The sequence below is a fragment of the Myotis yumanensis genome, unplaced genomic scaffold (genome assembly GCF_028538775.1).
Source record: "Myotis yumanensis isolate MYYU_CA2020_CCGP unplaced genomic scaffold, mMyoYum1.0.hap1 SCAF_6, whole genome shotgun sequence".
NCBI lineage: Eukaryota > Metazoa > Chordata > Mammalia > Chiroptera > Vespertilionidae > Myotis > Myotis yumanensis.
Window position 1 is genome coordinate 9,673,141 of NW_027223757.1, and position 15,069 is coordinate 9,688,209.

Consider the following 15,069-nt stretch of genomic DNA (forward strand, 5'->3'; position numbering starts at 1 on the left):
TCACCTAAAATACTGTGTGTTATAAAACAAAATTCCTAAGGAATTTTATTTTTATAGTATTACTTTATAGAGAGATATAAATTTAAGTAGCATTACACAGTTTAAAACATTCTAAAAGTAACCATCATAAATATCATTTTCCCCATTAAAAGATGGTGAGGCCCTGGCTGGTTTGACACAGTGTTCAGAGCATCAGCCCAAAGGTTGGTCAAGGGCACATACCTCCCTTTACAGGTTCCCCCGGCCCCAGTAGGGCTACATGCAGGAGGCAACCAACTCATGTGTCTCTCTCTTATACATGTTTCTCTCTCTCTAGAAACCCCTTCCTACTTCCCTTCCATTCTCTCTAGAAATCAATAGAAAAAATATCCTCAGGTGAGGCTTTTTAAATTAATTAATCAAATAATAAATAAAATAAAAATAAAAGATGGTGACGTTTGACTAGGACAGAGAAGGAAACCCTGAGGCCTGCAGTCTCACATGGCATCTTGTTCATTTGCTACAACAAGATCCTGAGGTAGAGATCCACCTCATTTTCCACAGCCAAAGGAGAGACTGGGAAATGTTCTCTCTGGTTACATTTCTTCTTCAAGCAGCTGGAGAACTGAATGCAAGAATTATAACAATTGGCACCAAGAGAAAATGGAGCCAAATGTTGAAAAACAAGCAGAGGTGCCAAACACCTCATGGACTACAGGACACGAACATTACATCTGCTGTATCCTCACCACCTTCTGCAAGTCTCTGCATTTGCTGGAAGGACTGCGGCTCCTGGAGGTCAACAGGTGAACAGCTGGAGGTGGAAAGGCAGCCAAACAGCTGAGACACCTTCTGAACTAGACCACACTCCCAGCAGCATTTGAGCAGCATCTTCTTCGATCTGAAAAGAAACACGTGTTTGTTCCACAGGCTGAGAAAATCCTGGGTCAGTTCCCCTGGGGCTACCTACCCCAAACCCTTCCATCTCAGAGCCCCACCCTCATGAGAGTCATATATTCCCCATCAGTTCTCACCACCACCCTGGGGCCTACAGCTTATACCCATATCCTACCACATTTACCACAAAGCAAGACAGATCTACAGACAGGTGGGGCTCAGGACTCAAGGCGCAAATGAACTGGTATGCTCCCTCTACTGAAGTTTTGAGTCTAAAAAAGCCAGAGGAGCCTTGTCCAAAGAGAGAGGCCTGCATCCTGGTTCCTCTACCACTGGGGACGGTTGCGGTTGTGGCAAAGATCCTTCTTTGCCCTGCTCTCCTCATCCTGGTTAAAGGCTCACCACTCTGAAAGTGAGTGTCCCTGCCCTGCCCCATGGATTCCTGCTCCAGTCACCTGTCAGCATCCAACTCCACCAGCAGCTCAGCCACACCTATCCCTGGAGTCACCTCTGCTCAAGGCAGGGGGTGCTCAGTGGTGCAGGATTTGAACTGTAGAAGACACTGGCTGCCAGGTGACTGAACCAGGGCTCAGCCATGATTCCCAGGGAGTTCCAGAAAAAAGTGGCTTCCATCTAACTTGTCTGCACAGTCCGTACTGTTTGCCGTCTCTCTTCCCTGATGTTTCCAAGTCACTTACTGGGAAGGCACATGTGAACTCCAGCATCTTGAATTGGTTCTGCAAGACCTTCCACCTCTCTTCCTGGTATCAGACCCAGGTCCCTCTCCTCTTAGCCCCCTGTGTACTCCCCTTCCCCCGACATATCACATGGAGCCACCATGCTGCTCTCACTGGAATGGGAGTACTTCCCTTGTCCTGTGTGCCTGCTGTTCCCACACCACACACACTGGCCCAAAATAAACTCTCCCAAACAGAGAATCTTAGTGAGGACTGAAATCACTAAACCCCTTTAGCATCTATGGCTGTTAAGCCTTGGTATGGGACCCTCCTTTTCCCACTGCTTTGACAGAAGATAGCAGAACTCAGAGCTGAGCTTGTCCAAGTTATTGCTATCAAGCCATATTACATGTTAGCTCCCTAGTCTAATTTTCACAAAGAGAAGGTTCAGTAAGGGGACAGGGACAGGCTGGGAATTCACCTTTCCCTGTCCTCATGCCAGGCCATCTGCCCTTCATTTCCCACTCAATTCTGCCCTCTTTACCTTTTTCTGTAACAGTACCCGATGATGCTAACGATGATCAGGATGGTGACAATCACAGATACAATGACAATGATGGCCCAGGTCTCCAACCGGTCTGTGGTCTTGGTTGGTGAAGCTGTGGCTATGGTAGGTGTGGTTGTGGCTGGGGCTGGATCTGTGATTGGTGCAGCTGGAATGAAAACACAAGAGTGACAGCTTATGCAGTTCTCAATTCTGAGGAGACACCTCCTCAGCTCCTGATGTCCCAGGTAATCCTAGGTTGCAGACAGTTTCTACCCCTTTCAGTGAGGCAGCCACTGGGACAGGTCCTGGGGTTGGAACAAAGAATAGAGATGGGCCCTGTCTCAAAGGGACTCATAGAGCTAATGGGGGAAGAAAGGGTTACAATCTACCCAGTCACTCCTGCTGTGACAGAAGAGGAGGACACTCAAGAGGAAGGTGGTATAGAAGTCTTTCCAGGAGCTGATTTGAGATGATATTGAAGGATTTCCAGAAATAGGCCAGGTGAGATGAAGAAAAGTCATGCCAAGAAGAGGGAACAGTAAAGAACAAGTCTGAAAACAGATTCCTGAGGAGATGAGAAGGGAAAGGAGAGATGGTAAAACACACCCATGGCCATTACTCTCCCAAGAACTCGCCGCAGATTAGTCACTTTTCAAACACACTCACACCCATTCACACACACGCTTACACACTGAGACACACACACACACACACACACACTTACACACACACATTCACACAAGGGTAGGTCTAGCTTATCTCGAGAGAACTACACCTTCCCTGTCCCCCTGTTACCTGTTGTCCCCAGCTTTTTCTTCCAGGGCACCGAGCATTTAAGCAATTCCTTGCAGTCTCCCTTTAAGTTGTATCTGAAGAACTTGTTCAAATTCTTATCATTCTCCCACTTCTTTTTCAGCCGTTCACCTAGGGAATTATTATCCGCTCTGTACTCTTCTGTCTCAGAGTCAAAGGCAAGGAGCCTCTCTCCACCCAAGGAAAACTCCAAGGATCCACTGATACTTCCATCGGCTTTGCACGGGCACGTCATCCTGACCTGCAGGGTGAAAGGAGCTGCCCCACCGTCCCCGTGGGAAAGACATCAGTCTCTGGTCTTGACAAATGCTTCACCCACCTGGCGTCCACCTCTTCTGAACACTTCTAACCCTGCCCTGTTCTCCCCGACCTTTCTGCTGGCCTCACAATCTGCTCACTTCTGCCCTTGGATTTTTTAAACTTACCTCCATCTGGGTATTTCTCCCGTTTAATGTCAGACAGTAATCCTCTGATATTGTCACCCACATCCTTCAGGGTACTGAGCATTACTTTACAGTAATCCGTGGCCTTTCCCTCATCTCTCAGGAGATTCATAAATATGACCTTATTGCTGCCACAGTCATATAAAAGAAACTTCTTTCCATCCTTCTGTCCTTGGACCTTGCACCATGGTTCATTATTAGAAATGTTGAAATCATAGTCAAGAGAGTGAGAATCTGTGAAGGAAAAATGCTGCTGAGGATTGGGGTAGGAAGAAAAAGACCCAAAACACCACTCCCCATCTCTGTGACAGCAAGACCGTTCCCATGATGGCTGGGCTGGCAGAGGAGCCCTGACCCTGCCCAGTGCCTCCCTTCACCAGGGGAAGGTTGGTGCCCCTCCCTTGCTCGAGGAGGACCAGGAGGCGTCTGCCTGCCAGGAAACCACACATCTTCAGATATGTCCTCCCTGAGTCCACCAGGCCTATACTCATCATCAGCCCATAACCAATGCAGGGACATGCCAGGTGGCTAGGAGGATAGGTCTAGATGCCCGAGGATTGTCAGAAACTGGCCCAGTACCCAGCGTGTAGGGGCTGCTGTTGGGAAAGCTGGGTGGCAAGTGGGAGAATTTGGATTCATTCCACGGTTGGAGAAGAGGAAGTTTACAATTATGGGTCATGGGATTTTGCATAGCCCAGGGCGGTAGTGCTAACTTGCTGCTAGGATATATCTTGCAAGCTTGGGAGAAGGCATGGCTACAATGCATGGGACAGAAAAGCCAGAACTTCTGAGGCACATAGGAGAGGGAGGGACCAGATGGCTCAGAGAAGTGACTATGCCAGGGGGAGATAATATAAAAAGACAGAAGAGTGTCCAATCAACCATGCGCCCTGGGAAAGCCTAAAGATAAATTCTGGTTTATGAAGCTGATGAGGAAAGCATGGATGAGAAGAGCACCAGAATTCTCAAAAGCTCAATGATGACTTTAGCTGAAGGTCAGGAATCTGGTAGGGTCTGTGTTCCCCAAAATGGCTTCCAGTAGTAATGGGGACAGACAATGTCAACATAATAACTTATAGGTACAGGTGCGCTATGTCAAGACAAAGGAGATATGATCATCAAAATGATTAGGAAGCTCAGAAATCCAGCCAGAGCCTCAACCACAGAGAGCTATAACTATGGCTCATAGAACAGGGTGATCCTAGAGGCAAAGACCAACAGCCAACCTGGATACTAACTTCTGAATTTAAATAATTAAAACAAACAAAGACAAAACACATAGTATGGAAATTTAAGTATAATATTCTCAAACTATCTTCCGTTTTCTCTAAATAGAAAGTTAAAACAATATTTTATGTCAGCCGGTGTTGCTCAGGGGTTGAGTGTGCACCTATGAACCAGGAGGTCACAACTTGATTCCTGTTCAGGGCACATGCCCATGTGCTGGTTCGATCCCCATTGCCTGGAGGGGGTGGTCATGCAGGAGGCAGCTGATCAATGGTTCTCTATCATTGATGCTTCTATCTCTCTCTCCCTCTCCCTTCCTCTCTGAAATCAATAAAAATATATTTAAAAACAAGCAAACAAAAAAGTATTTCATCCTGGATAAAATGACAGAGATGAATACCAACTTTAAACCCTAAAGGGTGAAGGATATGAATCATATTCTATAGCCATGTAGTAAGAGTCTGGTCTGGAGACTTTCTGTAAATGGCTAGCTACTAAGTAGTTTAGACTGTGCAGACCACAGGTCTCTTTGCAACTACTTAACTCTGTGTTGTAGCATGAAAGAAGTCAGACAATATGAATGAATGAATGAATGAATGAAGCTGGACCTGTCACTAGGGCCCTCTGAACCACAGCGTCGGGGACACTGGAGGTGTCAGTGCTGGGAAAAGTTGGTCTGTACTTCAAGGCATCCTAATTGGAGAAGTCATATCACAGACGGACAGGGTCAGAAGACAGGCCATGCTACTTGCATCAGGGAAATCCGCACCATTAAGGAGGGCCTGGTGGAGATGAGGCCTCTGGCTAAGGGGTATTACCAGTCCCCATCATGAGGGTCACTAGGTAAGGAAGGCCGACTGCTCATGAGGTAGAAGTGATTTTTCTGGCACTGAAATGAACAGGGTCACAGGGAACAAATGAGATGTAGAAACAGGTGGCTCCAATCTTTATACCAAATTGTACCAGCACCACTCTCAGCTCACACCTATGGCTTCATGCAGTGTCTCTCATGGGCCTCTTCCACCAAGGAATCCCTCCACAGAAAAGAGGGGAGCAGTGGCCCCCCACCTGTGGGATCCACATCCTCTCACATTCACTCCGCCCAAAGCCACAGGCAGGACAGGGCAGGGTTCTGGCTCTTCAACACACTGCAGAGGCACCTGGGAGATGATTTCCTAGGGCCGTGGTCGGCAAAGTGCGGCTCCCAAGCCACATGTGGCTCTTTGGCCCCGTGAGTGTGGCTCTTCCTAAGCCTTAGGAGTACCCTAATTAAGTTAATAACAATGTACCTACCTATATAGTTTAACTCCTAGAGTGCCGGGGAGCGCAATGGTGCTCCTCCCGTCTTTCACCAAAAGTGCCGGGAGTGCTATCAAAGCTTCGAAATGGTGTCCAGTTCTAAGTCTGCTTTTATTAGTGATGATGATATTGCTAAATATGTCAATGTAGTACAGGTTTCCTTACGTTTTTGAATATGTAACTTCCTTTACTTACAATTCATAATTTTTTTCCTAAACTGCTGTAAAATCAGCAAAAATGCCTTGGCAATTTTAGCATAGTTCCTAGGATACTGGTTGGCACTCAAAGGGTTAAGTTTAAAACTTTTGGCTCTCAAAACAATTTCAATGGTTTTACTGTTGATATTTGGCTCTGTTGACTAATGAGTTTGCCGACCACTGTCCTAGGGGATGGGCACCCATATCTGGGGTGAGGACACTAGGACAATGGCCACAGCTGATCCCTCATTAGTTTGCATGTTGTCCTTGGCTGCTCTTGGACCCCAAGCATGGAGGTGCCTAGTGCTTACACAGAAGGCATACACGAAGAGGTCTGTAAAGAAAAACACCCACTGTCTGCCCTTTACAGAAAAAATCCTACAGATCTGCCCTAATGTATCTCCTTTCTAGGCTGCTGCCTCCGCAGTAGGTGGATAATACGGGTTTGGGACCAAAGGGTAGAGAGGGAGGGTGCCCCTTCCTCACCAGCACCCCAGGGTCATACTTTGGAAAAATGCGCTGCTGTCCCTCCTGCTCCTGGTGCAGACGCTATGGCTGGTGTGTCCTCAGGCAACAGGGATAAAGCCCCACTGAGCAGAGGAAGTGATCAGGCTCACATCACAGATAAAAAGGTATTGGAAGCACTGGTTTTGGGACCCCAGAGAATTGGGCAATAAACTTGGGTCGGCTGGGGAGGAGAGCAGGGGCTCCCGAGGGAACAGGAGAGGGACAGGCTGGTGCAGAGTCGGGGGAGGTAGGACCTGCAGAGCCCGGGCTCCAGAGAAGTGGCCGGTGACTAAGTGTGCAGCGGGAAACTGCTGGCAGAGCGCCCGGAAACTTCACAGGTGGACAGAGTGCGGTGATGCGGGGCTGGGTGAACGTGCTGTGGGAAGGGGGGTTCCTGTCTGTGGGTCCCGAGTCTGAGAAACGCCCGGGTCCCAGGACAGGGGTCCCAGTTCCCCAGAAGCACGACCGGGGCGGGCGGGAGAGCGGACGGGGAACCGCAGCGCCCTTTCCTCCTTCGCTCCCGGCCAGCGGCCCCCGCATCACCTTCTCTCCCGCCGCCTCTTCCTGTCCCTTCTGCCCGGGAGGCACCCAGCTGCCCGGACGCCGGGGGGGGGGGGGGGGGGGCGCTGAGCCCGTGGAGGGGACGGAGAAGGAAGATTCTGGACCTGCCACGGGCTCTGCCCGCGAGTTTAAAGCCTCTGCTGCCCCCTCCCCGCGTCGCCGCTGAGACCCCATAGGAACTCACCTCGGCACCCCCAGGCGCAGGGCGTCCCCCGCGCACAGTCAGGCAGCACCGCGAGCAGCAGGAGGACGAGGCAGAACATGGAGCGCGGGGTCCTCTCCATGGCGATCAGCCTCCGAGTGCGCTCGCCTCCCGGATGACCGACTATTTATAGGCGGCGGGCGATGTGACGTGCAGAGGACCGCCCACCCCTTTCCTCCCGCTAATCAGATCTCCGCACCTTGGCCCTCCGCCCCCCCCCTCGCTCCCTCCTTCCGCGGGTTTCGGGCCTCCCCGGCCCGCCTCCGCCCGAGGCCGCACAACTTCTCCCAAAGCTGACTTTCTCTGAGGTAACTCTGTCTAGTCCTTCCAAAGCAGCCGCTCTTCCAGGCACCTCCCTGGGGAGTGTGATCAGAGGCCGATTCCTGCCCCTGAACCCGGCGCGTCCACCCGCACCAGATCCCAGTCTCTCCCCGGGATGAAGCTGTCCGCCTTAGGGGTCCAGGTCTGTCCCCCCGCCCCCCGCCCCGTGTGTGTGTGTGTGTGTGTGTGTGTGTGTGTGTGTGTGTGTGTTGCCCAGACCGGAAATCACAGGACTAATGCAACTACAGGGCTGAGAATTCTGATTCATGGGCCACCGCCTTCTCTCTCTCTCTCTCTCTCTCTCTCTCTCTCTCTCTCTCTCTTTCTCTCTCTCCTGCTCTTGAGATCTCCAGTTGAGACTCCTGCGGGTTGACAGTTCTGTGAAGGAGAAGTCTGAGGATCCATCTGCCAATTCTCCTCGTTTATTCCACTCCCCACGCACCCCAACTCCAGATCCGCGTGGCATTTCCACAGCCGCTATCGCCGCGAGTTCTGAAGATCCATGGGGTCTTTGCCTTACGCATTAGTTTTGTCTTCACAAAAAAGGAAACTTGACAGAGGATCCTGCTGTCCTTAAAAATACAAGATCATAAAAAAAAATACAAGAGCATGGAGGAAGTAGACTGATATGGACAATAATCAATAAGAATGTGCCTCATGACATAAAGATCCAAAAGGAAATGAAATAAAAATTACGGGCATCTCATGCCAAGAGGGAAACACCAGAATCAAATGTTCCGAGTGACTGAAGACAACCCCTCATCCATGGAGGCAAAGCACATCCTATAAATTAGCTGGATTATTTTTAAAAATTTATTTTCCTTGGACTCCTCACAACCTTTCTCCTACATCTTTGAACAATTTGATGGGATCTAATTTATTTGCAGCTCTTTATATATCCTGGATGCTGATTCTTTGTTATGAGGGGATTAAACAGCTTTGAGAAGTAGAGATGTTTCCACCCTAACCGGTTTGGCTCAGTGGATAGAGCATCAGCCTGTGGACTGAAGGGTCCTGGGTTCAATTTTAGCCAAGGCCATGTACCTTGGTTGCAGGCTCAATCCCCAGTGGGAGGCAGCTGATCCATGTTTCCCTCTCATCAATGTGTCTAACTCTCTATATCCCTTCCTCTCTGTAAAAAGCAATAAAATACATTTTTTAAAAATAGAGATGTTTCAGCCACTGAAGGAGGTGAGTCTGTGGGGACAGAATCACAGGAAAGTCACTGCAGGGGTGCAGTGTGCTGGTAATATCAGAAAAATCCTCATTCCCTAGGATCCATATGATTTTTTTATTCCACGATATGAATAAAATGGTAACTTCTGTTTCCATAGTAATTTATCTGAATCCCTGGTTTCATTTACTGCATGACGTGGACAAACAATAACCACCTAAAATACTGTGTGTTATAAAACAAAATTCCTAAGGAATTTTATTTTTATAGTATTACTTTATAGAGAGATATAAATTTAAGTAGCATTACATAGTTTAAAACTTTCTAAAAGTAATCATCATAAATATCATATTCCCCTTTAAAAGATGGTTTAGAACAGTGTTCAGAGCATCAGCCCAAAGGTTGGTCAAGGGCACATACATCCCTTTGCAGGTTTCCCGGCCCCGGTAGGGCTACATGCAGGAGGCAACCAACTCATGTGTCTCTCATATCCATGTTTCTCTCTCTGTCTCTCCCCTTCCTATCTCCCTTCCACTTTCTCTAGAAATCAACAGAAAAAATATCCTCAGGTGAGGCTTTTTAAATTAATTAATCAAATAATAAATAAAATAAAAATAAAAGATGATGAGGTTTGACCAGGACAGAGAAGGAAACCCTGAGGCCTGCAGTCTCACATGGCATCTTGTTCATTTGCTACAACAAGATCCTGAGGTAGAGATCCACCTCATTTTCCACAGCCAAAGGAGAGACTGGGAAATGTTCTCTCTGGTTACATTTCTTCTTCAAGCAGCTGGAGAACTAAATGCAAGAATTATAACAATTGGCACCAAGAGAAAATGGAGCCAAAGGTTGAAAAACGTGCAGAGGTGCCAAACATCTCATGGACTACGGGACACGAACATTGCATCTGCTGTATCCTCACCACCTTCTGCAAGGCTCTGCATTTGCTGGAAGGACAGCAGCTCCTGGAGGTCAACAGGTGAACAGTTAGAGGTGGAAGGACAGCCAAACAGCTGAGACACCTTCTGAACTAGACCACACTCCCAGCAGCATTTGAGCAGCATCTTCTTCGATCTGAAAAGAAACACGTGCTTGTTCCACAGGCTGAGAAAATCCTGGGTCAGTTCCCCTGGGGCTACCTACCCCAAACCCTTCCATCTCAGAGCCCCACCCTCATGAGAGTCATATATTCCCCATCAGTTCTCACCACCATCCTGGGTCCTACAGCTTATACCCATATCCTACCACATTTACCACAAAGCAAGACAGATCTACAGACAGGTGGGGCTCAGGACTCAAGGCGCAAATGAACTGGTATGCTCCCTCTACTGAAGTTTTGAGTCTAAAAAAGCCAGAGGAGCCTTGTCCAAAGAGAGAGGCCTGCATCCTGGTTCCTCTACCACTGGGGACGGTTGCGGTTGTGGCAAAGATCCTTCTTTGCCCTGCTCTCCTCATCCTGGTTAAAGGCTCACCACTCTGAGAGTGAGTGTCCCTGCCCTGCCCCATGGATTCCTGCTCCAGTCACCTGTCAGCATCCAACTCCACCAGCAGCTCAGCCACACCTATCCCTGGAGTCACCTCTCCTCAAGGCAGGGGGTGATCAGTGGCGCAGGATTTGAACTGTAGAGGACACTGGCTGCCAGGTGACTGAACCAGGGCTCAGCCATGATTCCCAGGGAGTTCCAGAAAAAAATGGCTTCCATCTAACTTGTCTGCACAGTCCGTACTGTTTGCCGTCTCTCTTCCCTGATGTCTCCAAGTCACTTACTGGGAAGGCACATGTGAACTCCAGCATCTTGAATTGGTTCTGCAAGACCTTCCACCTCTCTTCCTGGTATCAGACCCAGGTCCCTCTCCTCTTAGCCCCCTGTGTACTCCCCTTCCCCTGGACATATCACATGGAGCCACCATGCTGCTCTCACTGGAATGGGAGTACTTCCCTTGTCCTGTGTGCCTGCTGTTCCCACACCACACACACTGGCCTCAAATACACTCTCCCAAACAGAGAATCTGAGTGAGGACTGAAATCACTAAACCCCTTTAGCATCTACGACTGTTAAGCCTTGGTATGGGACCCTCCTTTTCCCACTGCTTTGACAGAAGATAGCAGAACTCAGAGCTGAGCTTGTCCAAGTTATTGCTATCAAGCCATATTACATGTTAGCTCCCTAGTCTAATTTTCACAAAGAGAAGGTTCAGTAAGGGGACAGGGACAGGCTGGGAATTCACCTTTCCCTGTCCTCATGCCAGGCCATCTGCCCTTCATTTCCCACTCAATTCTGCCCTCTTTACCTTTTTCTATAACGGTACCCGATGATGCTAACGATGATCAGGACGGTGACAATCACAGGTACGATGACAATGATGGCCCAGGTCTCCAACCGGTCTGTGGTCTTGGTTGGTGAAGCTGAGGCTATGGTAGGTGTGGTTGTGGCTGGGGCAGGAACTGTGATTGGTGCAGCTGCAATGAAAACACAAGAGTGACAGCTTATGCAGTTCTCAATTCTGAGGAGACACCTCCTCAGCTCCTGATGTCCCAGGTAATCCTAGGTTGCAGACAGTTTCTACCCCTTTCAGTGAGGCAGCCACTGGGACAGATCCTGGGGTTGGAACAAAGAATAGAGATGGGCCCTGTCTCAAAGGGATTCATAGAGCTAATGGGAGAAGAAAGGGTTACAATCTACCCAGTCACTCCTGCTGTGACAGAAGAGGAGGTGACACATGAGGAAGAAGATGCAGATCTCCCCTAGAGTTGATTAGAGGTAGTACTGAAGGATTTCCAGAAATAGACCAGGTGAGATGAAGAAGAACAGTGATGCTACGAAGAGGGAGCAGTACAAGGAAAAGGTCTGGAACAGAATGATGCCCTCATATTTGGGGTCAGCAAGAAATCTACGGTGAGTGGTCCAAGGTTATGCGCAGCAAGAAAGAGATGGGAGGAAAGGAGAAACAAAAGGAGATCACAGAACATACTTATGACCGTTATTCTCCAAAAAACCCCACTGTGGATGGACCACTTTCTCAAACTCACACAACACACAGACACAGTGTCCATGTAATTTCCTCTCTGCACAGTTACCTTTTGTGTCCAGAACTTCACCCTGGGTTTCTGAAACTTGTTGAAGCCCGTTCACACAGTCTTCAAGTGAGATAGTAACAAGGAGCTTTCTGTCACCATCCAGTGCCTTTCTTAATGGGCCGCTTTGGGGATGCATCTCCACCCAGCTTTTCTTGGTGGAGTCAAAGAGGAGAAATATCTGTCCGTCCAATCCAAACTCCAAGGATGCACTGGTGCGTCCACTGGATTCCTGCTTACACATCATACTGCCTGTAGGGAGAGAGGACCTGTCCCTACACCCCATGGGAAAGAGGTCAGCTTCAAGTCTTCACAGATCATTTGTCCCTACCTGCTGTCCAGCCCTCTGCTCCCCTCCTAACACCTGATCCTGCTTTGCCCTCTGTGTCCTACACTAGTTGCTGGGACTCTTGGGTGGGATGAACTTCCCATATTTACATAAACACAATTGCTTCCATTAAACTGGCCTTGAATTGTACACCATGGCTGTCCTTTAGGAGTGATGTTGAATTGATAGCAAAGAGAACGAGCATCTGTGAGAGAGAAATGCAGGTGAAGGTTGGTGTTGGAAGAAAAGTGCCCATAAGCACTTCTTCGCCATCTCTGTCTAAGGAGGAAAGGTCTAGATGCCAGAGGTTTGTCAGAAACTACCCCGTGCCCTGCGGAGACACACAGAGCATGTAAGAGCTGCTCCTGAGGGGGCTGCGTGGCAGTGCGGTGGGGAAATGTGGAATGGCCTCACAGTTGGAGAAGGGACAGTTTACAAATGTGGGTCATGCTTTAGCACAGCTCTAGGAGATGGGGCTAACCTGCTGCTAGATCTTGCAAGCTTGGGAGAAGGCATGGCTACAATGCGTGGAACAGAAAGGCCAGAACTTCTGAGGCGCACAGGGGAAGAAGGCATCAGATGGCCTGATGACAGAAATGACAGAGATGAATACCAACTTCAAACCTTAAAGGGTAAAGGGCATGAATCATATTCTATAGCCATTTGGTATCAGTCTGATCTGGAGACTTTCTGTAAATGGCTCGCTACTAAGTAGTATAGGCTGTGCAGACCATAGGTCTCTCTGCAACTACTCAACTCTCTGCTGTAGCATGAAAGAAGCCAGACAATACATGAATGAATGAGTGTGGCTGGACCTGCCACTAGGGCCCTATGACCCACAGCGTCTGGGCCACTAGAGGTGTCAGTGCTGGGAAAGGTTGGTCTGTACTTACAGGCATCCGAATTGGAGAAGTCATATCACAGACTCACAGAGTCAGAAGGAAGGCCATGCCACTTGCAGCAGGGAAATCCGCACCATTAAAGAGGGCCTGGTGGAGATGAGGCCTCTGGCTAAGGGATATCACCATGGCCCAGCATGAGGGTCATTAGGTAAGGAAGGCCGTGAGGAGAGTGGGTTCCTGTCTGTGGGTCCGACTCTGAGAAGCGCCCGGGTCCCGGGACAGGGGTCCCAGTTCCCCAGAAGCACGACGGGGGGCAGGCGGGAGAGCGGACTGGGGACCGCAGCGCCCTTTCCTCCTTCGCTCCCGGGCGAGAGGCCGGCATCACTTCTTCTGCCGCCTCTTCCTGTCCCTTCTGCCCGGGAGGCAACCAGCTGCCCGGACTCCGAGGGGGGCTGAGCCCGTGGAGGGGGCGCAGGAGGAAGGTTCTGGACCAGCCATGGGCTCTGCCCGCGAGTTTAAAGCCTCTGCTGCCCCCTCCCCGCGCCGCCGCTGAGACCCCATAGGAACTCACCTCCGCGCCCCCAGGCGCAGGGCGTCCCCCGCGCACAGTCAGGCAGCACCGCGAGCAGCAGGAGGACGAGGCCGAACTCGGAGCCCGGGGTCCGCTCCATGGCGAGCAGCCGCCGAGTGAGCTCCCCTCCGGGCGGACAAGCGGGTGGCTCCGGGCCGGCGGCGTCGGGCGCGTAGAACCGGGGAAAGTGTCCCAGGCCGAGACCGTTCGTCCCACCCACCCACCCCCCCCTCCCCGCCCTTGTCCGGGGCTGTCACTTTCGTGACCAGGAGAGGAGGACGGGAGGCTAAGAAGTGCGGTCGGTGAATGAGCGCAGGTGGAATCCCAGCAAGAATCCAGCCGGCATTTCTGTCCTCCCTCCACCTACTGGCGGCGGCACTTTCCCTCCAGCCAATCGCAGCTGCATAGTGTTCTGCTTTCCCTGCAGGTCCATGCACCGCGTCTGTGCCTCCCGGTCTTCCAGTGCCCCAGCCCCGCCTCTCCCTGCCACTCCTCCCACTCTTCCAGCCGCCTCCCTGGACCAGACCACAGACACACACTGCCAGTCCACTTTCTACCCCCACCCTTCCCACCACCCGCAGCCAAGGAGAGGGGAAGAGAGATGCCTCCTGAATACGGAGCCTGCCCTGATGACACCCACAAAACCACCCACACCCCACACTCTCCCAGCACACTTTTCCACCCAGGATCCCTCCTTCCCTCCAGCAGAGCACACGTGGGGAAGCAGGAACACCAGGTGTTACCAGGACAGGGGTGTTCAGCAGGGTCTCCACCCACAGGATCCAACACAACCCTTGCCCCTTGCCTGCTCCCACACTTGTCCACACACAGCAATCCCTCCATCAGAACCATTTCTCTTCACCTAGAACAGCGGTTCTCAACCTGTTGGTTGCGACCCCCTTGGGGGTCGAGCAACCCTTTCACAGGGGTCGCCTAAGACAATGGGAAAACCCATATATAATTACATATTGTTTTTGTGGTTAATCACTATGCTTTAATTATGTTCAATTTGTAACAATGAAATTGGGGGTCACCACAATATGAGGAACTGTATTAAAGGGTCACAGCATTAGAAAGGTTCAGAACCACTGGTTTAGAATATGTAGCGTGTCACAGATATGGGTGTCCCGTCCAATTTGTCCTTGTGTGTTGAAGAACCAGAACTGATCACTGTCCAGCCTGTAGCTTCTGGGTAGAGTCAGTGTGAGAGAATGTGGATCGTGCAGCAATAGGCAACTGCTCCACTTTGTCCTGTGAGACCCTGTAGGAAGTCATCTGTGCAAACTGAGGATACTGCTGGTGCAACATTTCTGGTGTGGGGATCAGGGACATGTCTCTTTATATCTTACACTAGAGGCCCAGTGCATGAAATTCATGCACGGGTGGGGGGTGGGGGAGGTGCCCCTCA

General features: G+C 50.2%; 1 protein-coding gene across 1 annotated transcript; it reads right to left on the reverse strand.

Annotated features, from left to right (window-relative positions):
* Window positions 1–684: 684 nt before the first annotated feature.
* On the reverse strand, window positions 685–7,431 carry LOC139012812 (UL16-binding protein 3-like). Its single transcript, XM_070419076.1, has 5 exons — window positions 7,332–7,431; window positions 3,339–3,590; window positions 2,896–3,171; window positions 2,098–2,266; window positions 685–793 (listed from the first exon to the last, which is right to left on the reverse strand). Exons 1-5 carry the CDS (start codon window positions 7,429–7,431, stop codon window positions 685–687), a joined length of 906 nt encoding a protein of 301 aa, XP_070275177.1.
* Between the last annotated feature and the right edge of the window lie 7,638 nt (window positions 7,432–15,069).

What these genes read in the sequence shown, in the direction of transcription:
- LOC139012812 (XM_070419076.1), bottom strand. Translation starts at nt 7,431, where the DNA reads ATGGAGAGGACCCCGCGCTCCATGTTCTGCCTCGTCCTCCTGCTGCTC. An exon ending in GGAGAAATACCCAGATGGAG is followed by an intron (nt 3,172 to 3,338) that starts GTAAGTTTAAAA and finishes ACGGTGGGGCAG; the next exon opens with CTCCTTTCACCCTGCAGGTC. An exon ending in GAAAAAGCTGGGGACAACAG is followed by an intron (nt 2,267 to 2,895) that starts GTAACAGGGGGA and finishes TTTTCATTCCAG; the next exon opens with CTGCACCAATCACAGATCCA.